The 14,525-nt window shown below is 37.3% G+C and overlaps 1 protein-coding gene across 1 annotated transcript; it reads right to left on the bottom strand.

Moving 5' to 3' along the window:
• Positions 1 to 2,897: 2,897 nt before the first annotated feature.
• LOC131196146 (waprin-Enh1-like) lies at positions 2,898 to 12,386 on the bottom strand. The gene is made up of 4 exons (XM_058178605.1): positions 12,232 to 12,386; positions 11,098 to 11,210; positions 3,619 to 3,769; positions 2,898 to 3,154 (listed from the first exon to the last, which is right to left on the bottom strand). The coding sequence occupies exons 1-4, from the start codon at positions 12,324 to 12,326 to the stop codon at positions 3,142 to 3,144; spliced, it is 372 nt and encodes a 123-aa protein (XP_058034588.1). The 5' UTR covers positions 12,327 to 12,386; the 3' UTR covers positions 2,898 to 3,141.
• Between the last annotated feature and the right edge of the window lie 2,139 nt (positions 12,387 to 14,525).

Raw genomic sequence — 14,525 nt, 5'->3', positions numbered from 1 at the left:
ATAGATAGATAAATATAAATAAGCAATCTATTAGCTTGACTTGGCTTTGGGACATTGATTCACCAAATGGCTATTTTTTTTCTTATTAAGTCTCTTGGAGGGGTGAAATGCTCCAGGTTCAGACCAAATAGTGTGATCCGGTTGTGATGGGGGCGGGTAGTTCGGAGAACCGGTAGCAAAAATCCCTGCCCATCCCCCGCTCATGCCCACCTAATCGCCCGGTCCCCACTTGCCTATTTGGCAGCTTCCTGCTTCTTTCGGTCTTGCTCGCTATTTCGGCCTTGCTTCGGCTGCTGCAATCAATTGCATTATCTAGCAACTGAATCTGCCTGCCTGCAATCCATCTCATTGGTGAGCAACTCAATCTGCCTGCCTTTTCCATTGAATTGGGTAAGTAAGGGGGGAGCTTTAAAAAAATAGTTAATTTAGGGTTTTTTTAGGAGTTTTATTTTTTTTAGACATAGCAATTTAAAGTTAAGGAAGTTTTAAAGTTAAGGAAGTTTTAAATTTAGCTGCTTTTATCTAAAAATATAAATAAAATAAAATAATAAAATAAAATATTTGTGCAGCTTTCTGAGATTTGGTGTGTTTCTGTAGTGTTTCACTCTAACTACACAACACACAAAATCTCACAAAGCTGTATGTGGCATTTTGTATGTGTGTGTGAGTCAGTTGTGTTGTGTTGTGTTGTGTTTGTGTGTAAAGTGTGAAAGTTGGTTTTTGGACTTTTTGTGGCTGTGTGAGATTCCTGCTTGTTGCAGGGGCCATTTTGGGTGAAGTGCAGCTGTTTTTACATTGTGTGAGAGTCAGCTGTGTTGTGTTGTGTGTGTGTAAAGTGTGAAAGTTGGTTTTTGGTATCTCTTATTGTTTATTTATTTATTTATTTATTTATTTATTAAATTTTTATACCGCCCTTCTCCCAAAGGACTCAGGGCGGTGTACAGCCAAAATAAAACACAATATATATACAATTAAAACCAAAATTTAAAATAGAGCATATTACAAAAAGGCCGATATTTAAAAATTTAAATTTAAAATTTAAAAATTTAAAATCCCACAACAATAAAAAACCCCAGTTTAAAATATTAAAAACCATTATGCCAGTCCAGCTTGAATAAATAAGTGTGTTTTTAGCTCACGGCGAAAGGTCCGAAGATCAGGCACTTGGCGTAGGCCAGGGGGAAGTTCATTCCAGAGCATCGATGCTCCAACAGAGAAGGCCCTACTCCTGGGGGCCGCCAGCCGACACTGTTTGGCAGACGGCACCCTGAGGAGACCTTCTCTGTGAGAGCGTACGGGTCGGTGGGAGGCATAAGGTAACAGCAGGCGGTCTCGTAAGTACCCGGGTCCTAAGCCATGGAGCGCTTTAAAGGTGGTAACCAAAACCAAAATTGTTTTGTGTACTTTGCTTATTATTTTTATTATTTATCATTATTGGCCATGCCGACCAAGTCATGTGACCACCAAACCATGCCCACCAATTAAGCCACACCCACAGAACCGGTAGGGAAAATTTTTAGATTTCACCCCTGCCAGAGGGTCATATTCTGTGACTACATAGCAGAATGCACAATGATAAAAACAACACTTCTGATTTCGTTGGCAGTAATGATCTCCTTGGCATTCATTAGATAAATAATCATAGCATCGGTCAATAGGTATTGGGCACATCTCCATGCAATAGCAGAAGGCAGTACAGGAAAAAAAAACAATATTGGTGGAATAAGTATAAGTAGATTTCACCCCTGGTCTCTTGACAGTTTGTGGTTAACTGACACTTTCTTGAAACTGTAATGTGGTTAGGTTATTTCACATTCACTCCATCAGCAATATCCTGTTACCTTTCCCATTCAACAGCTCAAGCAAAGCAGTTCTTGTCTCCTACATTCTGGTGGGAGGTCCAGTTAGAAGAACCAATCGATGAAGTAAGAATCTGCCGATGCTCCTTGTGGTTAATAGTTCCCATATTTAGTCTGGTAATAATATTCAGAATTCTTCAAACACAATTTCAAATATCATAAACTTCCCACAGGATGTTAACAAACCTTCCTGATCCTGAGGATGCCAAAAAAGGTGATATCATGTTGAGAAAAATTATATTATATTAGAAGAGAATCAGGATGATCTAATCTGGAGGAAACCTGGCTGAAAGGAGGGATAAAATAGATGTGTAGAACCCTTTCAGTCAGGAAACGATCTGAAGCATTGGGTGGAGGCATATGTGATTGCTATTGTGGAGGACTTCAGCTATAACTTATGTGGTTGGAGTGCAGCTTTCCTTGTTGTATTAGATATTTTAAGGACTTTTAATAATATCAGTTCATAATTAAAATTATACTATATTATATAATTATAATTCCGGGCACAGTATTACAATTGTCTGTTGATAATGTAATTCTTTTGCCCACCCAAGCCTGAGATTTTACTTCATTGAAGTACAGAAATGTGAGAATAACATCACAGGTTTTTTTTTAATTTGCATTTATATCCCGCCCTTCTCCGAAGACTCAGGGCGGCTTACACTACGTTAGCAATAGTCTTCATTCTATTTGTATATTTATATACAAAGTCAACTTATTGTCCCCAACAATCTGGATCCTCATTTTACCTACCTTATAAAGGATGGAAGGCTGAGCCAACCTTGGGCCTGGTGGGACTAGAACCTGCAGTAATTGCAGGCAGCTGCTGTTAATAACAGACTGCATTAGCAGTCTGAGCCACAGAGGCTCAATAGAAGTATTCTTTCATAGTTTTATTGTCTTTTTCTTTTAAAAATGATGAATTAAAAATGACCAAGATGATGTTCTACAGATAAATAAAAGAAGAATTGGAAAGTGACATTTGCAAAAGTAACTTTATCTATAGTAGGGAAGTAATCATTGGCATGTAATGAAAATCACATACAGTTTTATTCATTTTTCATTATCCATTGATTATCTATTGAAAATTTGTATATGATAGCAAGCTTAAGACAGAAAGTGGGAAATTCACAGAAAGAGACAGAAAGAAAAGTTCCCTGAAACAACAAGGAGTAAAGCATTGTGGCAGATATCTTGCTCTTCTCATCTCTTGTTCAAGAGACATTTTTGAGGCTTATGAAGGGATCAGAAAGATGCTGTCATATTGTTGAAACCACTTTCATTAACCAGAAAACCTGTTATGGATTAGAAATGATATATTAAAACTTACATAAACAACACCCCAGAAGTCTTACAACCAAAGTAGTTTCAAGAGTACTGTACACATTTTGCTGGAGAAGCTGTCAAAGAAGAAGCCAAATGATACAATAAAAACATCTGTCAAGTTGGATTGGAGGATTCTAGTTGTAAATGGCTTGCTGAAGAATTTAAACTAAGAGTCAAGGGCCAGCTTTATGTGGGAATTTTAGTGAAATATAACGATACCAACAAATTAGGTTGTGCAGTACCCGCAGCAGGGGGAATCAGAGGCAGGCAAGGTGAAAGCAATAGCTATATTCCCCACAGAAAAAAAAAAGGAAAGAATGTGGGTAGAAGGCTAAAGTGAAAGAAACATGGAGGCTGTTACAAAGAAGATGAACCAAGATTGTCCATGAGAAATATGCATATGAAGTACTACCTGAGTCTAAGAACTTCTTACCTTGGATTTGCACAGCGCAGTGCACAACAAATGTAACAACACTTCTGCCTTCCTCTGCAATCATCATCTCTCTCGCAAAGATTAGGTCTAGGATGACTACATTTGCAAAGATCCTTTGGACACTCCCCCGGCTTCTGTGGACTTTGCTTTCCTGCAATAGCGGAGAATAATGCAGAACAATGGTGGTTAATCTTAAAATATAATGTATAGGTAGTAGTCATTTGCCAACTGGTTTCTTTAGTGATTAAGCACAGTTACTAGTATGATGAAAAAATAATGACCAAGCCCTGCATTTATGATTTTTGCAGATTTGCAAAACAAAGGGAAGCTGAAGGACAATCACTGTTGCATTTGGGGACTGCTTTGCTTATCAAGAGAGTTGCTAAAAGAGAATTATCTGCATTAGGAGCACATCATTGGCAGGCAAAAGCCAACATTATCAGTGGCAAAATTACTAAAGTTTGTTCATTTTCCTGGAGACTAATAAAGAGAAGATTAATTAGCTTCTGTGTTTCTTGCACGTTTTCAGAGCTACCTCAAAAAGATTTCTGAGAAGGATGCTTTGAACAATTTCTCCTTCCTGAGTTCCTATGGTACAACTACTACTTTATTCATTGAATACCTTGTTTTTATTTAGAATGCGATTTTTTTCTTTGATACTTAGAAAGCATTTCTGACTCACATAAGAGTCACAATCGGCACTGAACAGCAGGAAATTTTGTCACAGCTATTGTTCAACACTTTCTCTGTGGAATTCCTAACCCTATCTTCCTTACAAAGCAGAGGTGGGTTTCAGCAGGTTCTGACCAATTCTGGAGAACCAGTACCGGAAATTTTGAATAGTTCGGAGACCCAGTAGTAAAAATTCTGACTGGCCGTACCTTCATCTATTCTCTGCCTCCCAAGTCCCAGCTGATCAGGAGGAAATGGGGATTTTGCAGTATCCTTCCCCTGGAGTAGGGTGGGAATGGAGATTTTACAGTATCCTTCCCCTGCCATGCCCACCAAGCCATGCCATGCCCACCAAGCCACACCCACAGAACCGGTAGTAAAATTTTTTGAAACCCACCACTATTACAAAGGCCAATACTTTTTCAGGCTTCTGACTGAAATTTATGCTAACAAAATGCAGAGGGAGATGGCTGAATGATATGACCTGTTGCTGTCTATGTAAAAGTAGCTTGCTATTTGCTTCAGCAATTTATATGAACACAGCCATTTAGTCTTCATTTTTCAGCAATTTAGCCTGTTCTTCATTCTCTTCTCACCTACATAGAACCCACCTCTTGCAACACTTACAAGCTTTGAAAAATGAACCAAATTGTAATTTTCTCCCACTGAAAAGCCTTTAGTGCACTAGGAGTTTTAATTTTTTTTTTAGGCAGCAATTTAAAGTTAAGGAAGTTTTAAATTTAGCTGCTTTTATCTAAAAATATAAATAAAATAAAATAATAAAATATTTGTGCAGTTGCTTTTACATTGTGTGTGAGTCGGTTGTATTGTGTTGTATTGTGTGTATGTAAAGTGTGAAAGTTGGTTTTTGAGCTTTTTATGGCTGTGTGAGGTACCTGCTTGTTGCAGGGGCCATTTTGGGTGAGGTGCAGCTGCTTTTACTTTGTGTGTGAGTCTGTTGTGTTGTGTGTGTGTAAAGTGTGAAGGTTGGTTTTTGGTACCTCTTATTGTTTTGTGTACTTTGTTTATTATTTTTATTATTTATTATGGACTTGGCTTTGACGCATGGATATACCAAGTGGCTTTTTCTAATTAACTTTCTTGTCAGTTTGTGGTTAAACGATAGTTTCTTTGAGCAATAACGTGGTAAGCTCATTTCACTTTCAGGCTGTTAGCAATTTCTTGTCCATTTCCTTTCTCATTCTACATCTCGAGCAAAGCAAATCTTCTTTCCTACATTCTAATGTGAGGTCCAGTTGGAAGAACCCAACAACATAGTAAAGATCTCCTTGTGGTTAATAGTTCCCATTTTTATTTTGGTAATAACTTTCAGAATTCTTCAAATGCAGTTTGGAATATCATAACATTTCCAAAGGATATAAGCAAACTTTCCTGGACCTGAGGAGGACAACAGGAGGTGATATGCACTTTGGGAAATAAGTGTGATTTGAAGAGAAACAGGATTAACTGGGGAAGAGCTGATTGAAAGGAGGTTGGAAATGAATGAGTTAAAGTCCTTTCAGTCATGGTTCAAACTAAAGCAAGGGATGGAAATATATATGGTTGCTCTTGTGAATGACCTAAATTGTAACTTAGGTGCTTGGAGTGCATCTTTTCTTGTCTTATTAGATCTCTTGGGACTTTTGATACTATCAACTCTAATGTGGTTCAGGGCTGCTATAAAAGTTACAATTTGAGGGCACAGCATTGTATGTGTCTACTTAAAATGTGAGCTTTTTAATTTTTATTTTATTTAAAAGATTAAAATACAAGATACAAAAAAATGCAACAACAAAACAGGAACAGGACAGGAACATTAAAAAAATGTGAATTAAAAGGACAAAAAACCCAAAAAACACGTATTATCCATTCACCTAAACATTGATAGATACATTGCAAAAACAATATCTTCCCCTTTAATAAAAAAAAATCCAAAATTTATAGACTTCTACATCTATTAGAAACCTAATTTGACTTCTCATACATTATATAGTAGGGCCGTGGTGGCTCAGGCTGTAAGATAGCCTGTTATTAAAACACAGCTGCCTGCAATTACTGCAGGCTCGAGTCCCACCAGGCCCAAGGTTGACTCAGCCTTCCATCCTTTATAAGGTAAGTAAAATGAGGACCCAGATTGTTGGGGGGGGGCAATAAGTTGACTTTGTAAATATACAAATAGAATGAAACTATTGCCTTACACACTGTAAGCCGCCTTGAGTCTTCGGAGAAGGGCGGGATATAAATGTAAATAAATTATATATATATATATATATATATATATATATATATATATATATATATATATATATATATATATATATATCTTTGGTTATTCGGGTTTTCTCCCGCGTAAAATTGAAAGTGTCTTGGCAACGTTTCGACGAAGTCTCATTCGTCATCTTCAGGCTTCAGCTTCGTGCTTCTGGGAGCAATGTGTGATCGCAGCTGTTTCTTCCTTTTAACTGCTAGTGGGGGTTTGAACTGATTGGGTGGGAGCTTGGCTGTGCTCTGATTGGATGGAGGTTTTTTTGTGTTCTGATTGGCTGGGGGTGTGTCCTGTTTGGGTGGGGGCTTGGTTGTGCTCAATTTAGTCTGTATTGCAGGGGGATTTGAGCTGGTGAGCTGCATAGCTGTTGTTTGGCTTTGTGGTGGTGCTACATCTTCATAGTGGGTGTCAGTCTGCTGCATGTATGGATTGGAGGGGTTTGAAATGGCTAATGTTGCAGCTGCGGTCTGGCTTCTGGTCCTTGGTCGTGCTTCATGATCAGTGTGGGTTTGGGTCTGCTTTCTGGGTGGATGTGCGGTGGTGACATCCTGTGTGGACCTCGTGAGTGTGGGCCTCCATCCAATCAGAGCACAGCCAAGCTCTCACACAATCAGTTCAAACCCCCACTAGCAGTTAAAAGGAAGAAACAGCTGCGATCACACATTGCTCCCAGAAGCACGAAGCTGAAGCCTGAAGATGACGAATGAGACTTCGTCGAAACGTTGCCAAGACACTTCCAATTTTACGCGGGAGAAAACCCGAATAACCAAAGATCTACATACAAACACCCGCGAAAACCTCAGAAAACAAATTATATATATATATATATATAAAAGAAAGAATAGTTAACAGGTTAAACAATAATAATGTTAAACTTCAAGGCTTCGGTTAACAATGTGACCTGTAAAGTTCTCAATTGTTCCTTCTTGGTGATACTAAAACTCACAGTCATTTGATGTCATTTGATGGTAAGAGTACTTGGGGCTGTTACTTCTAGGTTGAGAAGAGTTTCCAAAGATCTAGGAATGACATCAGAGCACTCTGACCAGATGAGTATAGTGCTAGAAACAGCTAAAATACTAATCAGAATCTCAAAGTCCCAGTTCTCTGATAGAGGATACAAGATTTTGGGAGATATTACCCCAAATCACCCATTACCATTTATAGGAATAAAAATGGAAATATACTGTATTTTTCAGAGTAAGATGCAAAGTGAAACATTCACCTAGCTTTTGGGAAGGAAGACAAGGGGAAAAAAATTGCCTCTGCCTCTGGCTCCCAGCAATTTACTTCCTTGCAGCAAACAGTAAACAGCCTGGTCAGCTTCAGCACAGCCTGATTTAGCACAAACAGCTGAGTGATGGCTGGATCAGTCTCCTGGAATACCGCCTATCAGCTGTTCCAGGCTGCAGGGATCGCCACTGCCTGTCGCCGCCCATTGCTGCTGCTGCCTATCGCTGTCTCCTTGTGTCCGTTTTTGGCCCCCGCACGTCCCATTTTTGGCCAGTTCTAGGTGGTAGGGATCACTGCTGCCTCCATCTATCCCCACTGCCTGGAATGAGCCAAAAATGGGATGTGCAGAGGCTGAAAATGGGGCGCGTGTAGGTCAGAAATGGGGCACACGGAGACTAAGAGCAATTGCAATAGCACTTACACTTATATAACTCTTCACAGTGCTTGGTAAACTCTCTAAGCAGTTTACCAAGTGAGCATATTGCCCCCAACGATCTGGGTCTTCCTTTTACGAACCTTGGAAGGATGGAAGGCTGAATCAACCTTTAGCCTGGTGAGATTTGAACTGCCAAATTGCAGTCAGCTGGCAGTCAGCAGAAGTAACCTATAGTATTGCATTCGAAACACTGTGCCACCATGGCTAATGAAGAGATGACTTAATTAGCATCTGCATCCCACACTTTCAGAGCTACCTCAGAAAGGATTTCAATTAAATTAAAGAACATCACTATTTGAAAATACCGGTCTGGCTCTTCACAATGGAGGCATTGATTCATCCAAATGTTAGTGATATGAAAAATATTACTATCTATAAAGACATTTTGAATGAAAGGGGGCAACTTAAAACTAAACAAGAATTGAGTGGTTGAGAGATTGATATAACATGGTGATCACAAATGCAGATACACTCCTGATATCAGAAGGATGCTAAAATGTATGGTTTCTATAAAGAACTAACAGAATTAGACCAGATACTAACAGGGACAGATGAAAAACTATAAAGAAAATATATAGCTATTTGTTAAGTATCAAGAAGGAAGATGAACAAGTAAAAGAGACAATGATAGTATGGGCTAAAAATTTTGATTATCCATTGGAGTTAGATAAATGGCAGAAACTATGGGATAGAAATTATAAATTAATGATGTCAACTGCATATAAAGAAAAACTTTATAAAATGTTTTATAGATGGCATTTTCCACCCTCAAGGTTAGCAAAGATGTTTAAGAATATGTCTGGAAAATGTTGGAAATGCCACCAGATACCTGGTTTGTATTCTTATATGAGGTGGACGTGCCCAAAAGCAAAAAAATGGACAAAAATACATACATGGCTGGAAAAAATGGTAAAACAACATATTGATCTGAAACCAGAAATATTCTTGTCGGGCATTTTACCGGATAAGTACAATAAAGGGAAAGCATATCTGATTTTACATGTATTGAATGCAGCTAGAATTGTATTTACATAACAATGGAAAAGTGAAGAGATCCCAACAGATAAGAATGTGATTAAAAAAATATTAGAATGTGCAGAAATAGATAGGCTAACACAATTAAGGAAAAGAAAGAAATTGAATACTTTTGGACCTCTGGGATTTATTTTATCAATGGTAAATTGATAAAAACAGGAGTTAGAAATGGGGAAATATAAGGAAAAGATCAATGATATAAGGGAGGTATGTTAAAATCATTAAGTAAACATTATTTTTTGTTGTTGGTACTTCAATCAATACTAATGTAATGAACACTGTTGTAAATATTTTGATTACTATTTCCTAAAACTATTTGTACCCAGAAAACACACAGTTTATTGAAAATGGAATTTTTATATATTATAAAATAAAAAACTTGATGGGGGGGAAAAAAGAAAGGATTTCAGTCTGCTGCTAGACTTACACCTCTTAGACGGGAAACTCTGAACAATTCTTCCTTCCTAACTGAAGCCAGAAAAATTGGGAAAAAATTCATGGAAGACTATTTCAGTATATGATAACTATTGCAAGCTTATTATATGGACAGAGAAAGATTCAATGCTACCCACTTTGGAGGAATAGTTGGTGAATTTGACAAGAAGAGGACCATAAGGGGCGTGCATAAGCGCACAAACGTGCCTACCATTCCTGTCCTATTGTTTTTCTTTTCTTCTTCCTATATATATATATATGCTTATACCTCCTAATATTTACTCATATATATGTTTATACACTATATAACCTTTCTGTATGATACTTATATATATTGTTGTGACAAAATAAATAAAATAAAATAAAATAAAATAAAATAAAATAAAATAAAATAAAATAAAATAATAAATAAATAAATAAATAAAATAAAAATAAAATAAGCAACAGGAAATTTCCCCAGAGAAATTGCTCAACATATTCTCAGTAGGATTCCTAATTTTACTTTTGTTTCAAAGGCCAATTCAATCCACTGATTTTTTCAGGCTTAAATCTTATCAAAATGAATTGTAATTTTCTCCAACCTCAAAGGTCTGCAATATGTTTTAGGTTAAAAAAGAAATGTCAAAACAATCAATGTGAAGTTGGTTAAGCAATAAATTTCAACTTTAGAGTTCTTTATCATTCTTATTTCTTTTCAAGAGTTATAAAATTAATATATATTGATTGGAAATGTGCACTTTCAACTTATTGAGAGAAAATGGAGATAATAGTTGAAAAAGTCACCATTTAGAGATGCAGCTAATATCTCCAGCATGGAATACATTGAGTTTGAAATTTTTGATATATATATATATAAATAAATGATATATATATATATATATATATATATATATATATATATATATATATATATATATATATATATATATGTTTTCTGAGGTTTTCACGGGTGTTTGTATATAGGTCTTTGGTTGTTCGGGTTTTCTCCTGTGTAAAATTGGAAGTGTCTTGGCGACGTTTCGACGAAGTCTCATTCGTCATCTTCAGGCTTCAGCTTCGTGCTTCTGGGAGCACGTCGAAACGTCGCCAAGACACTTCCAATTTTACACGGGAGAAAACCCGAACAACCAAAGACCTATATATATATATATATATATATATATATATATATATAAGATGGCAACCTTTCTTTTCAAATATAATCTCCATTTTCCCTCAATAAGACAGATAGACAGACAGACATACACACACACATACAATCACACACACAAATAAAACACACACACACACAATCACACACACAAATAAAATAAAGGTAAAGATGAAGGCCTAAAACTCAGTGAGGCTTCCTTCTCTTTCCTCCATCATCTCTCTTCACCAGACAGCTACTTTTATGTCTCACCTGTTGGGAGGTGGCTCCCAGTTGTGGAGGGGAATCCCATCCAAAGAGCTAGAAGGCCCACAAGGAGAAAGGTGGTGAGCAGCTTCATGCTGTCCTTCAGATTCAGCAAATGACTTAGAATGATCAAAAATTACTTTTCAATAAAGAATAATCTTTATTTAGCATAATATTACATTATTATAATAAGCTGTGCCCACTCAAAAGAAGGAAGAAAGTTCTCTGAAATAACCAGGAGTACAACAGGTGGCAAATTTCTTGCTGTTCCGATCTATTGATCAAGAAACACTTGGAGGCTGATGAAGGGATTAGAAATATGCTATGAAACAGTTGAATACATGGAGTTGCCAAACAGGAAGCCTGTTAATAGATTACAAATTAGATGTTAAACTTAAACAACAAAGCTAAACAAGCACCTATTTTCCTAATTTTACTTTTGTTTCAAAGGCCAATTCAATCCACTGATTTTTTCAGGCTTAAATCTTATCAAAATGAATTGTAATTTTCTCCAACCTCAAAGGTCTGCAATATGTTTTAGGTTAAAAAAGAAATGTCAAAATGAGGCTGTTGAAGGGATCATAAGATGCTGTAAAATTGTTCGAGTTTTACACAGAGTTGCCAAACCATTTTCATCAATGGGAAAGCCTGTAAATTGATTACAAATTAAATGTTAAACTTAATAATACAAAAGTAGCTAAGCAAGCATCTATGTTTACCAAACTAGTTCAAGAAGAAACATTTTGCTGGGAGACAGCATCAAGGAAGCAGCCAAATGATATAATAAAGAAAGACGTCTGTCAACCTAGGTTGGAGGAACCCTAGTTGTTAATGGATGGCTGAAGAACTTAAAATAAGTGGTAAGGACCAGCTGCTACAGGAAGACTGATGAAGTGCAACAATGCCAGCAAATTAGGTTTGTATGTGTTTCCACGTTTCTGGTAGCTAAGCTGAATCAAAAGAATCAAAGGCAGGTGGAGTGAAAGCAATACCTGTATTCACCCAAGAAAGAAAGAAAGGAAAGATTGGGGAGAAGATTCGGCTACAGGGCTAAAGAGAAGGGAGCATGGAGGATATTTTCTTTTTCATCAAGACTATGATAATATGGAACCCAGAACACCCTTGAGAAGAAAGTACTACCTGAGCTTCTTATTTTGGGTCCACACAGCGCATTGCACAACAAGAGTAACAACATTTCTTTCTTTTTTCACAACCATAATCTGTCTCGCACTCATTAGCCTGAGGACCAATGCATATACAGAGATCGATTGGACACACCCCTGGCTTCTGTTTAACTCGACCTATTGGTAATGGCAGAGGGGAAACGGGAAAAATATTGCAGAATTATTACATTACATTACATTATTAATTTACAGTATATATTATTAATTCATCATCAGTCAATTTCGAAAGGCAGTTTTATTTGGAACAGCTTACATCCTGCAACAATACTTCTATCACCATTGCATCAACTTCCATTGACCACTTTAGCTTTTACTTTCCACATCCTCTCCCCTCTTTCTGGCCCTGGTACTTTTCCAGCTTTTTATATTCTTTCTTGATGTTTACTCTATAAGCAACTTAGAGAAGGTTGTAAAGCACTTTGAAGCAGTATATAAGTCTAAGTGCTACTGCTATTTGTGTGATGTGGGTGGGTGTATATATGTACCTGTAATTAGCAGGGGGAAAAAATCCTCATCATTTTCAACCTTAAAATTATTACCAAAGAAAAACTCATGATGAAACTCATTTTCTAGGAGACTAATAGCAATAGCAATAGCACTTAGACTTATATACAGCTTTACAGTGTTTTACAGCCCTCTCTTAAGAGGTTTACGGAGTCAGCATATTGCCCCCAATTGTCGACGCATCAGGCATTTGGTGGGCTTCTCATGAAGGCTGCTAACGAACGACAGACTCATTGGCTTCTCGAGGTGAGAGCCTGGAGAAAGTCTGGGATGAGAAGCCCAGAGTAAATTCCAGAGCCCCCTTTTATTGTGTATAGGTAAAAATGGGGGGTTACAGAAGGTAAGCAGGGGAGGTTACATATTAGCATATATTCAACATGTGAACACGTGACTACAAGCACATCCACAAGCCCATGATTTTGGGAGAAAGCTCATAATTCTTGGGAGGAGTTTTACCATGAGATGGCTCTTTGTTCTCTGCTTTTTTGCCTACGTGGTACAGCAAACAGAAATACATCTTGAAACATCTACATACTAATAAATCTCATATAATTGTGTGTAGGAGCAATTTCTTTTGAAGTTCTGTGAAGTAAGCCTTATCAGAGAAGGAATGTTCTGTGGCTATCTCAAGGGTGTTGATACATTTACAGGCCAAACATCTTTGCAACCTTGGCATCAAACAGATTTCTGCTTACATGATAACAATTAGCCAAACTTACCTATGCTGATATTTTTGCACATAAGTATTTTTATAAACAGTTTCATAAAGGGGTTCATATGGCATATATTGCAACATCTCCTCTGTTTTTATTTTTTAGGACCAGACAATCCGTCGGTTTCATGTTGGTGTAAACACAAATATTAGCCATACTATCCTTGTCTATTTCTTATTCGTCAACCAGGCAGAAATTGTTAGGTGCAGTTTGGGTGTCTTCAAGTTCTTCAATGGCCAGTAGCTGATAACTGGCAGGGTCATGTTTATATTCATTTTCAACCTTAAAATTATTACCAAAGAAAACTCATGATGAAACTCATTTTCTAGGAGACTAATAGCAATAGCACTTAGACTTATATACAGCTTTACAGTGTTTTACAGCCCTCTCTTAAGAGGTTTACGGAGTCAGCATATTGCCCCCAATTGTCGACGCATCAGGCATTTGGTGGGCTTCTCATGAAGGCTGCTAACGAACGACAGACTCATTGGCTTCTCGAGGTGAGAGCCTGGAGAAAGTCTGGGATGAGAAGCCCAGAGTAAATTCCAGAGCCCCCTTTTATTGTGTATAGGTAAAAATGGGGGGTTACAGAAGGTAAGCAGGGGAGGTTACATATTAGCATATATTCAACATGTGAACACGTGACTACAAGCACATCCACAAGCCCATGATTTTGGGAGAAAGCTCATAATTCTTGGGAGGAGTTTTACCATGAGATGGCTCTTTGTTCTCTGCTTTTTTGCCTACGTGGTACAGCAAACAGAAATACATCTTGAAACATCTACATACTAATAAATCTCATATAATTGTGTGTAGGAGCAATTTCTTTTGAAGTTCTGTGAAGTAAGCCTTATCAGAGAAGGAATGTTCTGTGGCTATCTCAAGGGTGTTGATACATTTACAGGCCAAACATCTTTGCAACCTTGGCATCAAACAGATTTCTGCTTACATGATAACAATTAGCCAAACTTACCTATGCTGATATTTTTGCACATAAGCATTTTTATAAACAGTTTCATAAAGGGGTTCATAT

The sequence above is a fragment of the Ahaetulla prasina genome, chromosome 3 (assembly GCF_028640845.1).
Source record: "Ahaetulla prasina isolate Xishuangbanna chromosome 3, ASM2864084v1, whole genome shotgun sequence".
Lineage (NCBI taxonomy): Eukaryota > Metazoa > Chordata > Lepidosauria > Squamata > Colubridae > Ahaetulla > Ahaetulla prasina.
This window is presented reverse-complemented; position numbering and strand designations above follow the sequence as displayed.